The sequence below is a fragment of the Caretta caretta genome, chromosome 4 (genome assembly GCF_965140235.1).
Source record: "Caretta caretta isolate rCarCar2 chromosome 4, rCarCar1.hap1, whole genome shotgun sequence".
Classification (NCBI taxonomy): domain Eukaryota; kingdom Metazoa; phylum Chordata; order Testudines; family Cheloniidae; genus Caretta; species Caretta caretta.
Window position 1 is genome coordinate 98,088,790 of NC_134209.1, and position 19,789 is coordinate 98,108,578.

Here is a 19,789-nt window from a genome sequence, read left to right on the forward strand (position 1 = left end):
ATTTTCCTCCGGACCTGTGTAGGTCTATTAATATTCAAGTATTCAGTTACTACAATAATGCAGATCCACTATAATGAAGTAATGGAGTTTGCAGTGCAATTAGTATTCAGCGCTTAGTCTAGTGAGTTGGTTTCTAGGTTAATGAGAGCTTTAGGAACTCTAAAGGTGACAATGACTTGTCCTACAGCCAATGATATTGGTTAGATATCATAGAATGTCAGGGTTGGAAGGGACCTCAGGAGGTCATCTAGTCCAACCCCCTGCTCAAAGCAGGACCAATCCCCAATTTTTGCCCTAGAGCCCTAAATGGTCCCCTCAAGGATTGAACTCACAACCGTGGGTTTAGCAGGCCAATGCTCAAACCACTGAGCTATCCCTCCCGCCTATGAAGGTGGACATAACAGCAAATGGTACAGTGACTGCCTTACTGTCCTGATACTGAGTCACACGGGGTTCATCTTTATTTAAATGTGTTGTCAATGACCTGTAAAGTTAAATGTGGAAAGTATAAGTGAAAAATTCATATTTACTGGTTTTCAGGAAGGGGTACCCACTATTTCCATAGGAAATCCACTTCACTCCTTTGATGAGATCACAACACCTAGCGCCAGATTCTGTCCTTGAATGTATGTGTCAGGCTGCCACTGAAGTCAAAGGGAGTGATGTGTGCATCTGAGGACAGATTTCAGCCTTTATAATACAGCTGATGATCAGTGAACAGAATTAGGATTCTATGAGTCTGGCATATAGATGTATATTTCTTTCCCCTTTAATTCCAATAACACAATTGATTTGATCCTGGAGTTACTGCATTCTAGTGGTTACAAATAATTATTTTAAATTTCATGTACAGATTTGAAACTGGTGTCCAACAAGGTCCAGGAAAATTGATCTTCAAGGCAATGTAGTAGGTTAAATAAATCAAGAAAAGATTGTTTTCAGTACATTTGTTCTATAACATTTGACATATTTTTTTTAAAAAGTGGGTGTATTCAACTATAATAAATATTGTAAATAATAGCATAAATAATGGGAATAGAGTAAAGAAATCATTTTAATTACAAAAGCACCCTGATTCCCACAGCCAAAGCATGTAGGGCAATAAATTACCTTTTCATAATAACGATAAAAAACAAATATTTATGTGAAACAAGCTCATGAATGAATGCAAGTTCTAGGGTGAGCCATGAGTTGTGCAGAGTCAACATCTCTGCTTGTCAGTGTTAATTAATGCCCCTTTAATATATTTTTTCTCTGTCCTTTGATGTAATTTGTACTTCCTGATCATTTTCTTTTAGTGTGTTGCTATTTATCAGAATTAAAGTGCACTTCTACCTAATAATGTCACAGTTCAAACAAGTATTTTTCAATATATAAGGTGACTTTTGGAAGTTTAGGGACCCCAACTCACCCTGCCCAGCTGGACATATACATCGGCGGGGAGGAGGGTGGGTTGAAAGTTTCTGCTGTAAGAAAAGGGAAAGGCTGCTGCTTCTGCTTGAAAGACCCATGCAAGGGATTCCCACACCAAAGAACTGGTAATTCTTGGGTGGGGCTAATATAGAACATCCTTCCTGACCAAAAAGAAACAAGACACAATTATAAGGCCCTGCTGCCCTTTGCTGTCCTGCCTGGAGAGATGGGAAATGGCCTCTGTCCCTATTCCAGGTGTGAGTAGGTGAATTATAGTTCAGAGATGCCTGGTGGAGCCCTCACCTTTTCTCTGCTCCCGTTGTGTGGCAGATCAAAGAGATGCAGGGTGAGGAGTAGAGAATGTGTAGCACGAGGCTCCCCAGCAATAGTGGGCAAACTAGTGCTATAACTCATTCACGGAGGTCTCTGCTATACTTCTTTGCCAGCTTTTAGTGAGATGGGTGCTCTCCCACTGACCCCCACATCTCAGGTCTGCTGCATGTGTTGTCTTTCCCTGTCCTCCCCCTCAACTGTGACTGTTTGGGGTGAGGTGGCACTCTCCCTGGAAGCCTGTCAGTTCTTCTGGGATTATGGGAAAGAGCACACGTGCTTCTTCCCAGTCCCTTTGCTAATTGCCCCATCTGCTGTCTCTTGGAAGAGTATGACATAGATTGGGGTGATTTTTTTAGGGGACTGAGTGGAGAATGGGCCACAGGTGTGCTCTTTACAACCCTGAGACATCTTTTCCTAGAGAGGAAAGAGGTTCTCACTCTGCTCTTGCCACCCCAGTTCTAGAGAAACTCCCCTATGCATTGGCTCCTCCTTCTCTATCAACCTTCAGGAGAACCACAAAAGTTTTGCTGCCGGGGGGATGTTCCACAGTTTAGATGGCAAGGTCAGGATTTGGCATATCATGTTGCTATCTGATATATATTACTCTCAAAAGACAGATGGTCAAACTCTGTGGTAACTTGCAGTCCTATTCAATTCCATGAGATTGAATAAGGGGTGTAAATCAGTGTTGAATACGACCACAGTACCATTAGAATTCGTATGCAGTCCGCCTGAATTTCTCATATTTCCCTATTCCCTTATCCTTTGCTGCTTCTTCCCTTTCCTTGCTTTCTGCTTTTTGTTTTCCTAATGATTCTCTTTCATAATCCATGACATTGTCACTGTAATCTAGGATGTCGAACATATGCCAGACTGGTTTCTCAGTGCCAGCATGTCACATTAGAATATGTGTAACTGTGATCAGCCAAGTGTTTTATTTCGATCTTCAATCTGTGACATTAAAATAAGCTTTGGATCTGATAGGCTACATTCATTTGATCCCACTGACAGAACATGGTGAACAATTTATCCAGTCACTGAATATTTGCCTGGCACTTTTTCATATCTTTATTGAGTTGTTGATTCAGCTGCCAATCTAAGACAATTTTAGTGCCCAGAAGCACCAGTGGATACATCACATGGTTGACACACTTCTCTCAATATGCCAAAATCTTCATAACGGGTACCTAGTAGACAAGATGGATTTTTCTTTTCTTTTTGTTGGTGGATCTTTACTCTTGTAATACTATAGAAGTCCACAAAATAATACTAACTGAAAAAGAAAAGAAAAAAGGTTGGTGAAACTCACAGATAAAGGGATCAAAGTCTTGGAAATGTGTCATCTTGGGACTCTTTGCATTAAGCCAGTTTGAAAGATTCTGGATTAGGGAGGGGGAAGTGGATGCCCTTCTTCATGTGTGTTTTCTGGTTAGCAGCACATTTTTAAATACTCCCGTTCCTTTTTAGCAGACTTAGCCTACAGTGCTTTAAGTTTTACTAGCTACTTGCACATGCTAGAGAGAAAGGACTCCGGTGATACCATGGGAAGAGAAATTAGAGGCCCTATCTATACAGACTGAAATGTGGTTTGGTGGTTCTACTGAATAGTGTGGGCTGGATTTTCTGCTCAATGGGCCCAAAGCAAATTGAAGTCAATCAGATTCCCACAGGAGAAGTCCCCCTGTGTTGGGAGAATCTTTGCCGATGTAAAGCCAGTTGATATAACCCTATACCAGCTTCCCTACCAACTCTGTGTAAGGGGGAGGACAGAGAAGTGTACGTGGTGGACTGGTGATGAGACAGACATGGAAAGGGTTAGGGTGGAGCAGAGGCCCCTATGCCTGATCCTCCACCTAGGTAAACTCCATTAGACATGTTAGATTAGGCTCCCTAGTGCTCTGTATTCCACTGTGTGGCTGAGGATCATGGACCCACAACCAGCTCACTGTGAATCAGGGCCTGTATGTTTTCTGAGCAGATCAGAAGGAGGAACAATGAGGAAACAAAACAAGAACCCCTAATAATTTTTTTCAGCTGAGGGTACCTTGAAATTGCATGAGATGGAAAAACTCAGGTCCTGACCCCTTACCCATCATATGGTATTCTTGGCCAAATTCAGATGTGAGTAATTAAATTATGCCTTCCTAAATTGTTCCTTGTAGCTGAAGTATAATGCTGCTATGGACAGATGACCCATTTCACCCCAAAAGGGTTGGCCTTCAGAAGCTGACAAAGTGATCCTCTGGGTGAAAGGTTTCATGTAAATGTAAGATTGATGTAAGAATGTAAATGTAAGAATCACACAGTGTCTCATGTAAATATGTTTCATGTAAATGTAAGAATCACACACAGTGTTTCATGTAAATGTAAGAATCACACAGTGTCTGGGTGATTCAATTCACTAGTGGCTCATCAATCAGTCTTCTCAGATCCAGCACAATGGAATATCCTAACTGTAAGGTTCATGTGTCATTTCAATTTAGTGTCACGTGTCATTTGACCTTTGAACCAAAATATTTAGGTTGGTTTAATCTGGATACCTGTTGTGTCTGAAATTGGCAGATTAAATTTTTAAAGATCCTTGTTTTAAAAGTATACTTCTCTTTCCTGCTACATTAAGGTGTCTGTCTAATAACACAGGAAGTATAAAGTTTTCTGCTTTGTCAGATCTGCTTGTTGTCTTGGGTAGAAAAAAAAAATGAAATCATGGGACTAGGAAACACTCACAGAAGTAAATGCCACTCTGACAGGCCCTTAGTAAATTTGAAAGGAAAGCAGATTCTTGCTCCAGTATTCAGAAGAGACCTTTGCTGCCATTTAAATTATACATTTTAGAGACCTAAATATGATATCATGCAATGTTGCAATAGGTTTATGGCAAAGATCAAAGCTTTTAGAAAATAGGACTGAAACAAACAAGAAGTGTTATTCTACATCATGGGTCTGATTATCCCCTGGCAACACCTACTGAGGAAAAAAATCTCTCTGAACATATAGGCTTTTACTTTTCTAGTTGATAGTTTCAGGTCACACAGCCCCTAAGATTCTTTCCAGATGTATAATAAGTAAAACAATAATAAAAGTACAGAAGCAACTGTAAAAAGATAGGAAAAATAATTTGTGCTAGCAGATAGCTTTTAAAAACTAAACTGCAAATCTCAGAAATTCATCTATACATCACATTGCTGAAATTAATAATTTCCACTAATTACTTAAATGCTTTTGTTTTCTGAAAATGCTCAAATTTCTTTCAGCTGTGCACAGAAATACAATATTAATAGCTTCTTCGGAAATTCATTGTTCAGATCTTTTATATTCATGCAATCAGTCACTTACCAGTTTCATAAAACTGGTGGAAATTTGACTATTCATGTTGAAACTAGAGATGACAATTCTGAGCAGCACTGTGGCATGTTTATTGCAAATAATTGTTAGTGATCCTATAGAAAAGATTACAGTGCTGTGAAAGATATTACCCAACACAGATCAGTATATGCAACACTATACCTGCTACTGGAAAACTTCCAGGAAAAAGCAATTGTGGTTTAGATTTTCTGAAGCCCGCAGTAACGTGGAATTGTTAATGTCATCCATTCAGTGCAATACATATAACAGAGGGCAGTTGTATCCTCCTGAGTAAAAGATGATAAAGGTCTTCAAAAAATCTCTCTCATTCTTTAACACAAGATCATGTGTTCATGTTTTGCATTTGACTTTAAAGACAGGCATCTAAAACGCTTAGTACCTGATCATGTCATATCTGAACAATGTATTTAAGTTATATTTTTACTTCCAAATAATTGCTTTCAGATTTATTCCCATTGAGTGCCAGTGACACCCAGCAGTCCAAAATATTTTACAGATGATATCTTCATGACATTCAGCTCAGACCTCATCTCCATTATCCTTGATGTAATGTGGTATTTTTGGCTTCAGGAAAATAATCCATGACTGCTATCTCCTGTCTGCAAAAAATAAATAAATAAAATATTACAATACGCCTAAATCCAGTCGCCTGATACTTAATAGCTATTCCAGTTTACTTTAGCTGGCAAATGCTTTATATCAAACAATTCCTTTCTTCTTCCCCTTTATAAATGCATTTTGTTATACTTCTGGGTGATTATGACCTACTACTCAGGGGTCAAACTGATAGAAGGAAAATGCAGAGGAACAAACCACTTCAGCTGCTTTTCTCCCAGCTATCTATCTAGGTGCTGAACTGGCTCTCTTTGTGGTAGTATCTGAGCACCTCATGATTATTAATGGATTTCATCTTCATAACACCCCTGTGAGCTTAGGCAGTACTATCCTCATTTTACAGATGGAGAACTGAGATTCTGTGTAGATTAAGTGATTTGTCCAAGCTTGCTCATTCTAAATAAGATCACATAGTAAGTCTTTGGCTGATCCAGGAATTGAATCCACACCTCTTGAATCCCAGTGCAGGGCCCTATCCACTAGACCATCTGTCCTTTTAAGCCCTGCAGGTTAGCACTGTGAGGTTCCTGCAGGATCCTCCTCTGTCTTGGTGGGTCCTTAGCTTATTGGTGGATTTCCTTGCCTCAGAGAATTCACTGCAGCCCTCAGTTTGGACACTTTTGCTAGTGGCTCAAACCTGCCATCCACTCAGCTAACCTCATCCCTGGCCCAAATGGGGGAAACAGAGAACAATCCCTGCAGTCTCTGTGTCCTAGTAGGTCGGGGACAGGCCAGATCCCTTTCCAATTTAGACCTTCCCTTCTGGTGTTTCCCACAGACCAGGTCAACTCCTCCTGTGTCCGATCAGGAGTTGGGGGGATGAGGGGGAACCGGGTTCCAGCCCAGGGCCCTGTGGATAGCAGCTGTCCACAGTGTTCCCTGTATCAGCTGCATGACAGCTGCAACTCACTGGGCTACTTCCCCATGGCCTTCCCCCAGCACCTTCTTTATCCTCACTGCAGGAGCTTCCTTCTGAAGCCTGATCACCCTTGAACTCTTCACTCCTCCAGCAGCACACCCCCCTACTAACCGATGGGAGGTCCTTTTTAAACCAGGTGTCCTGATTAGCCTGCCTGCCATAATTGATTCTAGAAAGTTCTTAATTGGCTCCAGGTGCCTTGATTAGCCTGCCTGTCTTAATTGGTTCTAGCAGGTTCCTGATTGCTCTAGGGCAGCCCCTGCTCTGGTCACTCAGGGAACAGAAAACTGTTCATCCGGTGGCCAGTATATTTGCCTTCTACCAGACTCCTGTACCCCACTGGTCTGGGTCTGTCACAGCACCATAACCACAAATCCTCACCACTACAACTCTCAATTAGCAGAGAAGCGTGGAGTACTGTGAGCTAGCACTGCAGAGAGAGCTCACCCCTTGGCTTTGAGTGGTCCAGGATCTTGAGGACAGAGAGTGTGAGGAAAAGAAGAGATAGAAAAGGGGGAACTAGTGGACGGACAAAAAGAAGGTTTCAGAGTAACAGCCGTGTTAGTCTGTATTCGCAAAAAGAAAAGGAGTACTTGTGGCACCTTAGAGACTAACCAATTTATTTGAGCATGAGCTTTCGTGAGCTACAGCTCACTTCATCGGATGCATGTGGTAATTGCATTGAGAAGTGATACAGAGAATATGGCAGATATTGTGGGGTTGAAGAGGTCAGTGAACAGTTTGCAGAAGGGGGTGAAATGTGTGCAGAAAGCAGAGTTATACAGACTGAGGGCCTAATCAATCTCTCACTCCCCAATCCCCTCGTCACCCCCAAGCATGTGAGTAACTCCGGTGCAGTTAGTAGGAGTTATTTGTATGTTGCGAAGGAAGAGGAGGTCCCAGGGAATTGAAACTGTTATTAAAAAATTCAAAGGAAACATTTCAATTTGGATTTTATTTAAATGTACATCTGGCATTGCATAGACAGGTTAGACATTGCTTTTCAGCATATAGTCACACTAGAAAGCAGCATATCTGTACTAACGATAATTCAGTGTCGGAGCAGCTATCAACTAAATTAGGCCTCAGTTCAAGAAAGCATCCCTAAGCAGTACAGCAAGCATGTGCATGAATCCCGTTGCTTAAAGTTAAGCACATACTTAAGTACTTTCTTGAACAGTGATGGGTTTAAGTGCATACTTAGGTGCTTTCTTGCATTGGAGTCACAAAGAATAATTAATAAAGAACTCACGCAACAATTCACTTTTCATTTTCTTTGTCTTGACAATGGATTTTCGTCAGCACATGCTGTTGATATGAGGATTTTTTTATTAATGGATACTTTTATTTTTCAGACTTGAGTCTCCAACTAGATCTTTGATAATGGAAGCACCAAGGGGAGTACAAGTTAGTGCGGCTGCAGGAGACTTAAAGGCAACCTGTAGGAAAGAACTGCACTTGCAGTCCACGGAAGGGGAGGTAAGCTCAGTCTGCAATGAAATACTATGCAGTTCTGTCCAGCAAAAAGTAAATAACATAAAGAAACTATTTAATTGATACTGTATGTAAGAATCAGGTGTATACTGTAAAAAATGTTCTGGAGCTCCCTGAATTTAAAAGTGGATTTACTCCAGCCTGGCTCATGCATTATTCTTTGTTTGCTTTCTAAAAAAGCATGTGAATGGTTAAATTTTATTCACACCATTTCTCTCAGGAAAAAGAATGTTAACAAAATACAAATGTGGGTATTTGCCCTAGAAATAGCATGGCATGGAATGCTGCTTAATATAGCAGTAGAGGACAAGTTTACCCAAATCTGTCACCAGAGTCCTGGTACAGAGGCAGATATGAGCTAGGATTTTGAATACATACACAATTATATTGTGTGAATGTGCACAGAGAAAGTTGCATCCAGCCAATGAATCTTAAATTTGGAATGATATCTTGACAAGGCCTGAGAAAGGAAGAGGTGTTCTATTTTCTAACTTTCCCCAATTTGGTTTAACTGCTCTCTCTCCTTAAATTGTTATTGCCTCTCTGAGAGATTGAAAGCTCCGCTTCAATGATATACCCCACCATCCATGTGATATTTCAGTATGAACAGATTTTTGGGGCAGGATTCTCTGCTTGTGTGGTCATTTATACCTGTGAAAAGGGGTATAAAATGCGACCAGAACAGAATGAGAATCAGATTCTTGGTTTTGTTGTAAGTCAGTTAATGTGTGATAGTGGTGCCTGGAAAATTACCTAAAAATGAAATAATATTAAGAAATCTTGGACAATAACATCTAGAGAACTCAGTTCCCAACTAGACAATTCAGTGAACTGGCTAGATTTTCAAATTCTTGGTGGGAATTGCTGGGTTCCAAGTACTTTTGAAAATCTGGCCACTTCATTTAGGTGCCTGACTGGGAACTGCACTCTTTTGAAAATCTGTCTCCTTGGGTTTATATATCACATCTTCCCCAAAGAATCCCAAATGTTTCACAAACTATACTAAATGCATATAACAGCTTTGACATATACCCACATCAACCATTGCACAGCATGTAATAGTGTATTACAATACATACAGGAATGTTGTGGCCAAGGACTCTCTGGGTCATAGCCTTACATTTATAAAAATTTCCACGGGGGATCTGTAATTTCCATGCAGCATACTTAAAGCACAATGATAATTTTTCGGGTACTGAGCCTAGATTCTCCACTCTCTTTCTGTGCACCATAATACCGCCTCCTTTCAGTTTTTCTTCAAAGCCCACTTCTTCTCACAATCCCTTAAGAAGTTACTCTCATACTAGTGCAACCCTCAGAAAATCTCATTGAAAGAGAAGGAACCGATATGATGCATCTCCAATGACACAAGGAAAACAGCTGTTTTAGAGCAAAATTAAACCTTTTGGCTCAGCATTCTGCAAAGGACAGCATGTAGCCAAATGGGACACCCTAAAGGTATTGTATGTCACAGTAACTGTTTCTCCCATGCTTCCCCCTAGCTATGTGGGGTACATAAGCTACTTCACTCTTTGGGGGAAAGACTTATTTCCTTCTTATGCCTGGCTATTTCCATTGGCCATTGTGTCTGACTGGAGGGAGTGAATTTGTGGCTCTGCCCACTCCCCATCCACTCCTCACACATTCTTAGCACCTTCCATCCACTTTCTTACAGTGGAGAATACAGGTTGTGCAAAAAGAAAAGGAGTACTTGTGGCACCTTAGAGACTAACCAATTTATTTGAGCATGAGCTGCAGTTCTTCTCTCACTTCAGAAGATGAGGAGGGGGCAAAAAGAATGTGTCCTATGTGGCCATGTTAGAACTAGTGACAATCTAGGTCTTATTTCTACTAGCCTCCAATCTCCCTCACCTTTGCCCAGTCTAACATGTCCTTGAGTCATCTTACGTTATCCACCTAGTGCTTGTGGCTTACTACTCTTGCTCTACCTTTAATGGCATTTCTCATGTACTAATATAATACTCAAATGCTGAGACGAGTGGCAGAACTTTTTTTAAACTGTTAGCTCTTTGAGGCAGTGAGTGTGTCTTTAATTTCTCCATTTAGTACTATGCACATCTATGGTGCTTTTACAAATGCTTTATAATAGTAATAATCACAGGTGCTGACTCTGTGGGTGGTCCAGGGTTGGAGCACCCATGGAACAAAATTAGTGGATGCTTAACACCCACTGGCAGCCAGCTCCCCTCCTCCCCACCAGCACCTCCCACCCACTAGCAGCCTGCCAATCAACTCTTCCCCATCCCTCCCAGCAGCTTCCGCCCACCGCAATCAGCTGTTCTGCAGCATGCAGGAGGCGATGGGGGGAGAAGGCAGGAGCGGGGATGGGGCGCGCTTGGGGAGGGGGCATAACAGGGGTGGGAAGAAGTGGGGCTGGGTCTGAGGCAGAGCAGGGGTTGAGCACTCCTGGAGTAAGGAGGAAGACGGCACCTGTCATGATAATTAATAATAATTGTGAACCAATGGTTGTGAGGATAACCTCTAGCCCATGGGTTGATCAGGGATTTTGTCATGTACCCTGACTGCTATTTGCCTTCCTAACCATTCTTCTGAAGTACTGTTCTCTCATCTCCATGTAAGGTATTTTTGTAAATGACATTCAATGACCTACTTTAGTCTCTAGATACTTTGGTAATGAGCACCTAAGGAAAGTCAAATTGATTAGATTCTTTATCCAGAATTCAGATTCACTTACGTGTTCAAACTTAACTGCCTCTGGATGTCATGGTGTTGTAGCAAGATTGACAAAACTATTTAGATGATAAAAGAAGGCCCCATTCTCAGATAAGCATTGCAGATATTTTATTCCTAACACAAGTCTCTGTTTAGAATGTTAATAAATTATCTCAACACAAACCTGACAGGTTCTTGGCTGAACACCAAATTGGAGCATTTGTTCAATTCTTAAACCAACATGATAATCATGGAAACCAAAACTTTATACGCATCTGGGATTTCCCAGGTGGTTGATTCCATAATGATTTGTTAATTTATTAATAGTTGTCATGAAATATTACTTTCCTGCCTGCTCCCTGACAGACAAACACCACCCTTTGTTACTCCCTAATAGAGAGTTATCATAGCCAAAATAATTTTATATGCTTATCATACGTTGTTTAATTCTTCTAGTGCTGGTAATTTTTATGTTCAGCAAAAAACAGTTTTACCCTATGGCTCTGCCCCTAAATAAACACAAGAATTCCACACTGGATCAGACCAAGGTCCATCATATCTGGTATCCTGTCTCCAACATTGGACTGTACAAGATGCTTGTGGAAGATGCAAGCACTCTGCATAGGCAAATAACTCCCTCCCCCCCCTTAGGACTCATCCTGATCTCTAACCGAGATTACTTCAAGCATTGAAGCATGAAGATTAATATCCCTTCCACAACTTTTTTGTTACCATTAATTATTATAGCTGTGGATATTCTTGATCTCCATACAAATGTTCAATCCCTGCCTGCATCACATTAAATTTTTGTTATTAGCAACTTCCTGTGATGTGAGGAGGTGGCGGTTTGCTGGATGTAGAGATAGCAAATATCTTTCCCTCTTCCCACTGCCCTCCTCCCCTCCAAAAAAATCCAAATGTCCTTATAATGCAAGGTTCTGGGAAACAGATAGTTCAAGAGATTGGTAGCAGGCTATCACACTGTTTCCTTGTGCGTCAGCATTTCATCTGTTATCCAGGTCAGTGGTGATAGCAAATGACTAACTGATGGTAGGTAGGGAACCGATGAGTAATGATCTGGTAGATTTAATCCAGTTCCTAAGGGACAGATTTGCATATCAGAGCAGCTGTATCACAATTACTGGAATGCATGTCCCCGTGTGCCTTTTGTCACCTATAAATGATATTACCAGAAGCACCAGAATACCATTCCAGTTGCCAGCAGATAGGCCAAAGACTTTTTGAGCATCAAGACTAAATTATCTTTTCATCCCTAGAAGTGGCCCTTCTAGAATGCATCTTGGTTGAGCAGTCTGGAAGAGCATGACTGTGGATGCCCATTTTGTATCTTTCTGTGGACACACATGGGACTTCAGTGTTCAAGACTAGCAGTCCAGCACCATTCATTGTATAAGAAATTGACAAAGCAAGTCAGTGGAGGAAAATTACATGAGAGAATTTATACCACAGAGACTAATACAATGAAAAAATATTCCTAATAAATAGTTCACAATTAGTTTCCTTGTTAACTCACTGATGACTAGAGAGTTTATCATTATTGTTCTATTAGTATATCACATTCTTAAGTGCAATCAGACACATTTTAAAAGTAATCTTTGCCTTTTTGTAATAAACACAGTCTTTGTCAATCAGTCTTTGTGCTCATGGTGTTTGTCGTATTTGAGGCTGAGGTTTTGTACTAGAAAATAGTTCTCTTGTTTTGTTCACATACTGCCGAACCAAATTGAACTTTATAAGGTTTGGAGACAGTTACTTATTCTGTAAATCACTTCAGATAAATTTGTTGTAACCATATTATCAGAACATTATAAATTTACCATGGATTAAGCAGTGAAAGATATACTTACCTTTTATTTAAGAACTTTAAAGTTTTGTGGGTTGTTGGGTTTTTTTGAAGAATATAACTGTTTACCAAATACTTTTCCTCCAGTCCTATTTCTTGTACGGTATAATCCTTAGCCTCCCACAGCACAAATTGAAACTTTTTGCAAGCATTCTGCATTCTGCTCTTTGATGCATTTTCTTTTTATTTACTTCAGTATTATTATAATCTTTTTATCCACATTATAAATAATAATGCATGATCCCAGATTGAATACTGGAGGCTGTAATTTAGTCTCAGGTTCTGCTACCCTTTATAAAGCACTTGAGCTGCACCCTTGTGATTCAAGGCATCAGCAGAATCTTTTGATTCAATTACAGCTTGGCATTTAATTGTGAACTATGTATTACTCTATAAATAAACCATAGCCAATGGTTTAAAGCAGCAATCATTTACACGTAAAATGGAATTGGAAACTCTGGGCATTAAAAAATCCTATCAGCTCACATAAGAGGAAAAAAGAACATTCCATCTTTGGAAATGCACACACACAAACACCCCCCCCCCCCCCGCAGGCTGCTGGTTGACTATTACTTCCACATATAAACACAGTAGAAAAGTTCAAAGATGTTCAGATCATTTTTGAATAATGCTATTTGCATCCTGTAGCTACTACCTTTTGATAGACTGGCAAATACATAAAAGTTTGTTGAGTTGAACCAAAAATATACCAGTATATAACAGTAAAAAGTTTCAAGAATTATTTGATGGTGGCAACTCAGTGGTCCAAAATATGACTTACCTAGCCCAGCTCTTATGAAAATTAATTCTGATTCAGTTGCTACATATTTACCCAAACTGCTCCCATGCAACAGACTCTGAACTTTTGCAGCATCACATTGGCTAATAAAGGCCAAGTGTAATCAAGAAAAAGAGACTCTGGGTATGTCTACAGAGCTGCTGGGACAAGTCTTGCAGCCTGGGTCAATAGAGTTGTGTTAACAGGTCTCACGCTAGAAAGTCCACTAAAAATAGCAAAATGGACATTCCAGTTTGGGCTGCAGTTTGGATTCTGAAGCCTGAGGAGGAGGGGTGGGCTTCAGATCCAAGCTCTAGCCCAAGCCAGAACATTTCAAAGCCGTGTCTACATAGCTCTTTTTAGCATGCTACCCCAAGCCCTGATAGTGTGAATCTGTCAAGCCAGGCTGCAAAACTCACTCCCAGCAGCTGTGTAGACATACACTCTGAGATTACACATTTATGCAAACATATCCATGTTTATTGTCACCTTGTCCCTCCACTCCATCCCCCTTTGTTTGTATATCCACCTGTTGTGCCTGGTTATTATAATCCTAGACTGCAGGATCTCTTGGGCAGAGGACTGTCTTTGTTTTGTTTGTTTATACATTGTCTAGCACAATGGGGCCCAATCCCTGTCTTGGGTCTCCAACTACTACCATAATAAATCCATAATTACATTAAAAATTATGCTGAATATTAGGATACATTTCCCAAATATCTCACTGTGAGACTATTGACTATCATCCCCAAGGAAGTGGTTGAAGCACCATTATTTGTGTCTTCTCAAACCTTACAAGACAGTTGACAGTACACTTTTCTTCTGATCTTCTTGGCTTTTTGTTCTTGATATTTTTTGGCTTCTGTGACTTATTCATCAAAATAAACAATATTATTCAATAAAAAATTATAACTATTGGGTCAAACTCCAATTTTAGTTATACTTGTGAAAATCCCATTGAAGTCAATAGAGTCACTCCAGATTTATAGCTGTGTAACTGAGATCAGAATTCACTGTTGGTCATCTAAGTATTTATATGGCTCTATATTATCTGGTCCAGTAAGTTTGGAAAGAAGTGTGAGCTACCTGATCTGTTGACAGTGAGGGTTGTGACTACAGCTGGTTGGAAAAATTCCAGTGAAATATTTTTTGTTGGAATTTGCTGATTCATCAAAATCAAAACATTTTTCTGGAGAGGGTTCATTTCTGATGGAGTTCGAACAGAACTAAGCCTGTCAGGCAGGTTTCCTGCCAGCCTACCTGATAGCAGCTTCCAGGCTCCCAACTCCTTGACAGCCAGCTGGTGGGCTGATAGGGAGCCAGGAGCCTGGAAGCCCCAGTTCTAAGGATCATGGCTCCTCGCATACAGGCTTCCAGGGTTCTCTGCTTGGGAACAGCCCATGTGGTGGATTGCCTTGGAGCAGGGAATGCTTGGTTTTCAGAGTCCACGGCTAGGGCTCCATTTCCTTTTGCAGAGAATTCTGAAATTTGTGGATTTTGTTCTGCATTGGAACAAATCCAGCCTTTGAAATTTCTAAGTCCTCCTTGAAACTGAATAACTTTTCTCTGCCTGGCTCTGGTGTTGCCTGAGTAGAAATGATGGTTTGAAGGCAACTATAATTTCAGGGATGAAATAATGCCTCAGGTGAATTCATTAAAAATGAATGATAAACAGAATTGGGAGAACAAGTAAGCAGTAGGCAGCTATTCTATTGGATCACCCTTCAAAATAATGTTTAACAATTGTATTCTGTTTTTCATCTTCAGATCACTTTGTAAACTCTGTGATGGGGCAAGGCCAGATGGCTATAGAAAAGTTGTTGTTGTTGTTTTTTTTAAATTTTAAACCACAGAAGTTTATTAGTTTGCCTTGCACAAGGAGTGGTCAGTGACATTACAGTTATCACCTTTAGGGTTAGTTACAAATCTACTTCTGAGATCCCATTACATCACAGTTACATAGTAAAGTCAACCACCCTTAGTCTAGTCTCCAGCCCCAGGGAATTTATAGCTAAAGGGGGAAAAAGTAAAGAGTCACTAGTCAGCCACAGGAAAACTAAAGCCTAACAGGTAGCTCTCTCTCCACTAATATGGTTAACTGTAACCTTCGTCACATGTGCAACCTGTAACAGAGCTTAAGATGCATGGGATATAGTTACTACACAGTACATCAAAGGAATAGTCAAGTTAAACATAAGAGGTGGTGAGTAAATCAAACAATATTGGTCCAACATGAAAGGCTTTTCAAGGGCAAAGTTTACAAGTAACTACTCAATTTGGTAAATACATTTGCCCTGACAATTACTGTGGGTAACCCCATCAGCAGAGGCTGAACACACCTGCTGAGACCATCTTTAGAAGCATTTACGATGGACAATGGATGGGCCAGACTCATCATATTCTGCTTACTGATCCACATCTGCTGGAAGGTGGAGAGAGAAGCCAGGATGGAGCCACCAATCCAGACGGAATATTTACGCTCCGGTGGGGCAATGATCTTGATTTTCATTGTGCTAGGTGCCAGGGCCGTGATCTCCTTCTGCATTCTGTCAGTGATGCCAGGATACATGGTGCTTCCGCCAGAGAGCACCGTATTAGCATAGAGGTCCTTTTGGATATCTACATCACACTTCATGATGGAGTTGAAAGTGGTCTCGTGAATGCCACAGGACTCCATCCCCAGGAAAGAGGGCTGTAAGATGGCCTCTGGGCACCGGAACCTTTCATTCCCAATAGTGATCACCTGGCCATCAGGGAGCTCATAGCTCTTCTCCAGGGAGGAAGATGAAGCGGCTGTGGCCATCTCCTGCTCGAAGTCCAGAGCGACGTAGCAGAGCTTCTCCTTGATGTCGCGCACAATTTCCCTTTCGGCCATGGTGGTGAAGCTGTAGCCTCTCTCGGTCAGGATCTTCATAAGGTAGTCGGTCAGGTCACGGCCAGCCAAGTCCAGACGAAGGATGGCATGGGGCAGGGCGTACCCCTCGTAGATTGGCACTGTGTGGGTGACCCCATCCCCAGAGTCCATGATGATACCAGTGGTACGCCCAGAGGCATACAGGGACAGCACTGCCTGGACAGCCACATACATAGCTGGGGTGTTGAAGGTCTCAAACATGATCTGCGTCATCTTCTCTCAGTTGGCCTTGGGATTCAGGGGGGCTTCAGTGAGCAGGACAGGGTGCTCCTCAGGGGCAACCCGCAGCTCATTGTAGAAAGTGTGGTGCCAGATCTTCTCCATGTCATCCCAGTTGGTGACAATGCCATGTTCAATGGGATACTTCAGGGTGAGGATGCCTCTCTTGCTCTGGTCCTCATCGCCCACATAGCTGTCCTTCTGCCCCATGCCCACCATGACACCCTGGTGTCTGGGGCATCCCACAATGGAAGGGAACATGGCTCGAGGAGCATCATCCCCAGCAAAGCCAACTTTGCACATCCCGGAGCCATTGTCAACAATGAGGGTGGCGATTTCTTCGTCGGCCATTTTGATTTAATCTGAGAGAGACAGTGAGGAGCACAGACTCCGTTAGGTGCATGGAAGCTTTCAAGGAGATGTGATCGGCTACCTCCCCCATGCGCCCTACGGCAGGGGATGTGGATGGACTGGGATGTTGTCTGGACTGGGATGTGGGTGTAGCAGGGCTCAGCTTATGGAGCTCCCACCCGCCGCATAGGCCAGGCCCAGCCCAGAACTGCCTCCTCACCCCGCCCCCTCACTAGGCCCGCAGACTCAGCGGCTCCGACTGGAGACGAGGGCAGGTGAGCGTGACCCCAGGCCGGAGTGGCCGCCGAAGTGGCCAGCGGAGCGGCTAGCCCCCTCCCAGCTTGATCCCAAGGCCGCCGGCCCCGCCCCTATAGAAAAGTAGTGGGAGATAGATATATTCGCTCCAGGCTAAACAAATCCCTGGTACCAGGATAAGTGAAATGGCAGCTGCTCCAGGTCAGTTAAGACACCTGAGGCCAATTAAGAACTTTCCAGAAGGCAGGGAGAAGGCTAGGTTGATTGGGACACCTGAAGCCAATCAGGGGCTGGCTGAAACTAGTTAAAAGCCTCCCAGTTAGTCAGGTGGGGGTGCATGTCAGGAGCTGTGGGAAGAAGTTGCGCTGTTGGAGAGGTTGAGTAGTACACACCATATCAGGCACAAGGAAGGAGGCCCTGAGGTAAGGGTGAAGTGGAGCTTGAGGAAGTGAGGGCTGCTGTGGGAGAAATAGCCCAGGGAATTGTACATGTTATGTTTCTAAAAGGTCAGCTACCATAGCTGATACTATTAAGGTCCCTGGGCTGGAGCCCGGAATAGAGGGGGGGCCTAATCACCTTTGCCCCCTGATTAATCACTGAGACTGGGAGACAACAAAGACTGTGCAAGGAAGGATAACTTCTCCTCACCTCCCTCTCTGGCTTATGATGAAAATGGCTCAGTAGACTGTGACCCTTGTCTCTAGAGAGAGAAGGGTTACGTGGAGGGTCACAGTGAGCCTCTGAGGCTAGCGAAATCCGCCAAGAAACGCGGGACCCATGGAGGCAAGGATAGAGCTTTGTCACAACTTTAACTAATTACTCGTCACCTCTGTGAGGTAGGAATGTAATTAGTAGAGCCAGTGAGGAACTTTTCAATGAAACTTTTTTTCATCAAAAATTGCCAATTGGTTGAAACATAAAAAATACCAAATTTCAAAATTATCAAACTATCTGATTTTGACATTTTCAAAATGAAAAGTTCTGATATTTGCTTCCAAACAACTTTTAATTTAAAATTTAAGTTAATGTATAGTAATAAAAAAAAAACTGTTAAATTTAAAAGGTCAAAATGGAAACACAATGTTTCAGAATTACCAAAGAAAATTGACTGACCCAATCTGAATTTTTTTCAATTACCAATTCATGAAAATTCTTGAGATTTTGACTTTCAGGACAGGATTTTTTTCAAAATCTTGAATTCTTGCTGTATTGGAAAAACATTTCCTGAGAAGCTCTAACAGCTAACACTGTTAAGGAAAAGAAAACTGACACAACTGCCTAAATTTCTGCCAGATTTACTAATTTTCAGAAGCTTGGTGATAAGGCTTGAAGTATTCATAATGCAAGGATTTAACTGGTGTCTTAGGGCACCAGCTAGCTCTCAGCTATGTAAGCCAAGGATATTTTCAAATCAAAAACCTTCACATTTTGCATCCAATTTAATATTTTAACATATAAAACCACATTTGGATGTATTTTCAGTTTTTGGAGTACTGATATGTAGGACCCTGTGGATTTTCCTTCAAATAATGTCCATATTCCTCATTAATAGAGATGGCCAAACAATTCACAGTACACAATGTATTCTGCACATGTAGCCACTTTCACAAGCTGAGCACAATTTTCTTGAATGTATTCATTGTTTGAATTTATGTGATGAATATATCACTCATTGGACTGAGCATGCATATTCAAAATTTGAGTATTTCTTTTTTGCAATTGGGCCGATAAGTCACATGGGATTGTTTCTGTCCTTCATTGGATACACATGCTAATGTTACCAACTCAAATACCTGCAAGTGCAAATTTCAAACTCAGTTTCTGTGAACACTTGAGCCTGTTCCTTTGTACAGTAATTGGCTTTCCACAAACATCTGTGCTTGTAAAAATTGATTGCTCAAATGTTCACAGAAAACAAACTTAAAACAAATGAGATCATGCTTGAATTCATTAAAAATGTGAACAGATATCTCTGAATGTTTTTTTTTTTTGCACCATTCTACACTGCACTGGTTCTTTAACATCTCGGATAATGTGTGTTTAGCATGATTTAATGTTACAAAATAAATGATCTCAGAAGAGAAGAATTTTGAAATATTTTTGAACAACTTCTATAAATTGCTACTTTGGTACTGGAAAATCCATAGTGAAGCACAAATTCTTACTTTCTCAGGAGGTATTAATAATTAAAGAATATTTAACAAGCAATGTCTCTGTCACCAAAATATAGGGTATAATATCATCTAACTTGTATATAGTGTTTTTGTCTTCAGAGCATTTTACAAAACCTAACATATTAATGCATTTGGCCCCAGTCGCCAGCTTTGTTTCAATATTTAACCATCCTCAAAAGCCATTCATTGTCTCATGCTTGTTATGTTTTTGCTTCTGCAAACAGATGCCCTATTGTGCACTGATATGTTGGCACAGAGTCTCATTCATTGCAATTTATCACTGCATGGACACAGGGGTCTAGGCTTGTGCATCTATTTTCAGATTGAAAGTCACACGTAGCAATAAATGGTTGAAAATTCACCATGGAGGATTTAACCTCAAAACCTTTTTTACTGCAAG

At 41.3% G+C, this 19,789-nt stretch overlaps 1 protein-coding gene and 1 pseudogene across 3 annotated transcripts in view; one reads left to right on the top strand and one right to left on the bottom strand.

Annotated features, from left to right (window-relative positions):
- The window catches only part of SGCZ (sarcoglycan zeta), an 834,522-nt gene that overhangs the window by 797,767 nt on the left and 16,966 nt on the right, over window positions 1-19,789 (top strand). For all 3 annotated transcript variants that reach the window (XR_007356409.2, XM_048848187.2, XM_075127889.1), the window contains exon 7: window positions 8,002-8,125. Coding sequence is in view for 2 of the 3 variants with exons in the window: in XM_048848187.2 (XP_048704144.1) it covers window positions 8,002-8,125 (124 nt within the window). In the remaining variant the exon portion in view is untranslated. The remainder of the gene's footprint in view (window positions 1-8,001; window positions 8,126-19,789) is intronic.
- Window positions 15,831-16,960, bottom strand: LOC125635882 (actin, cytoplasmic type 5-like; annotated as a pseudogene).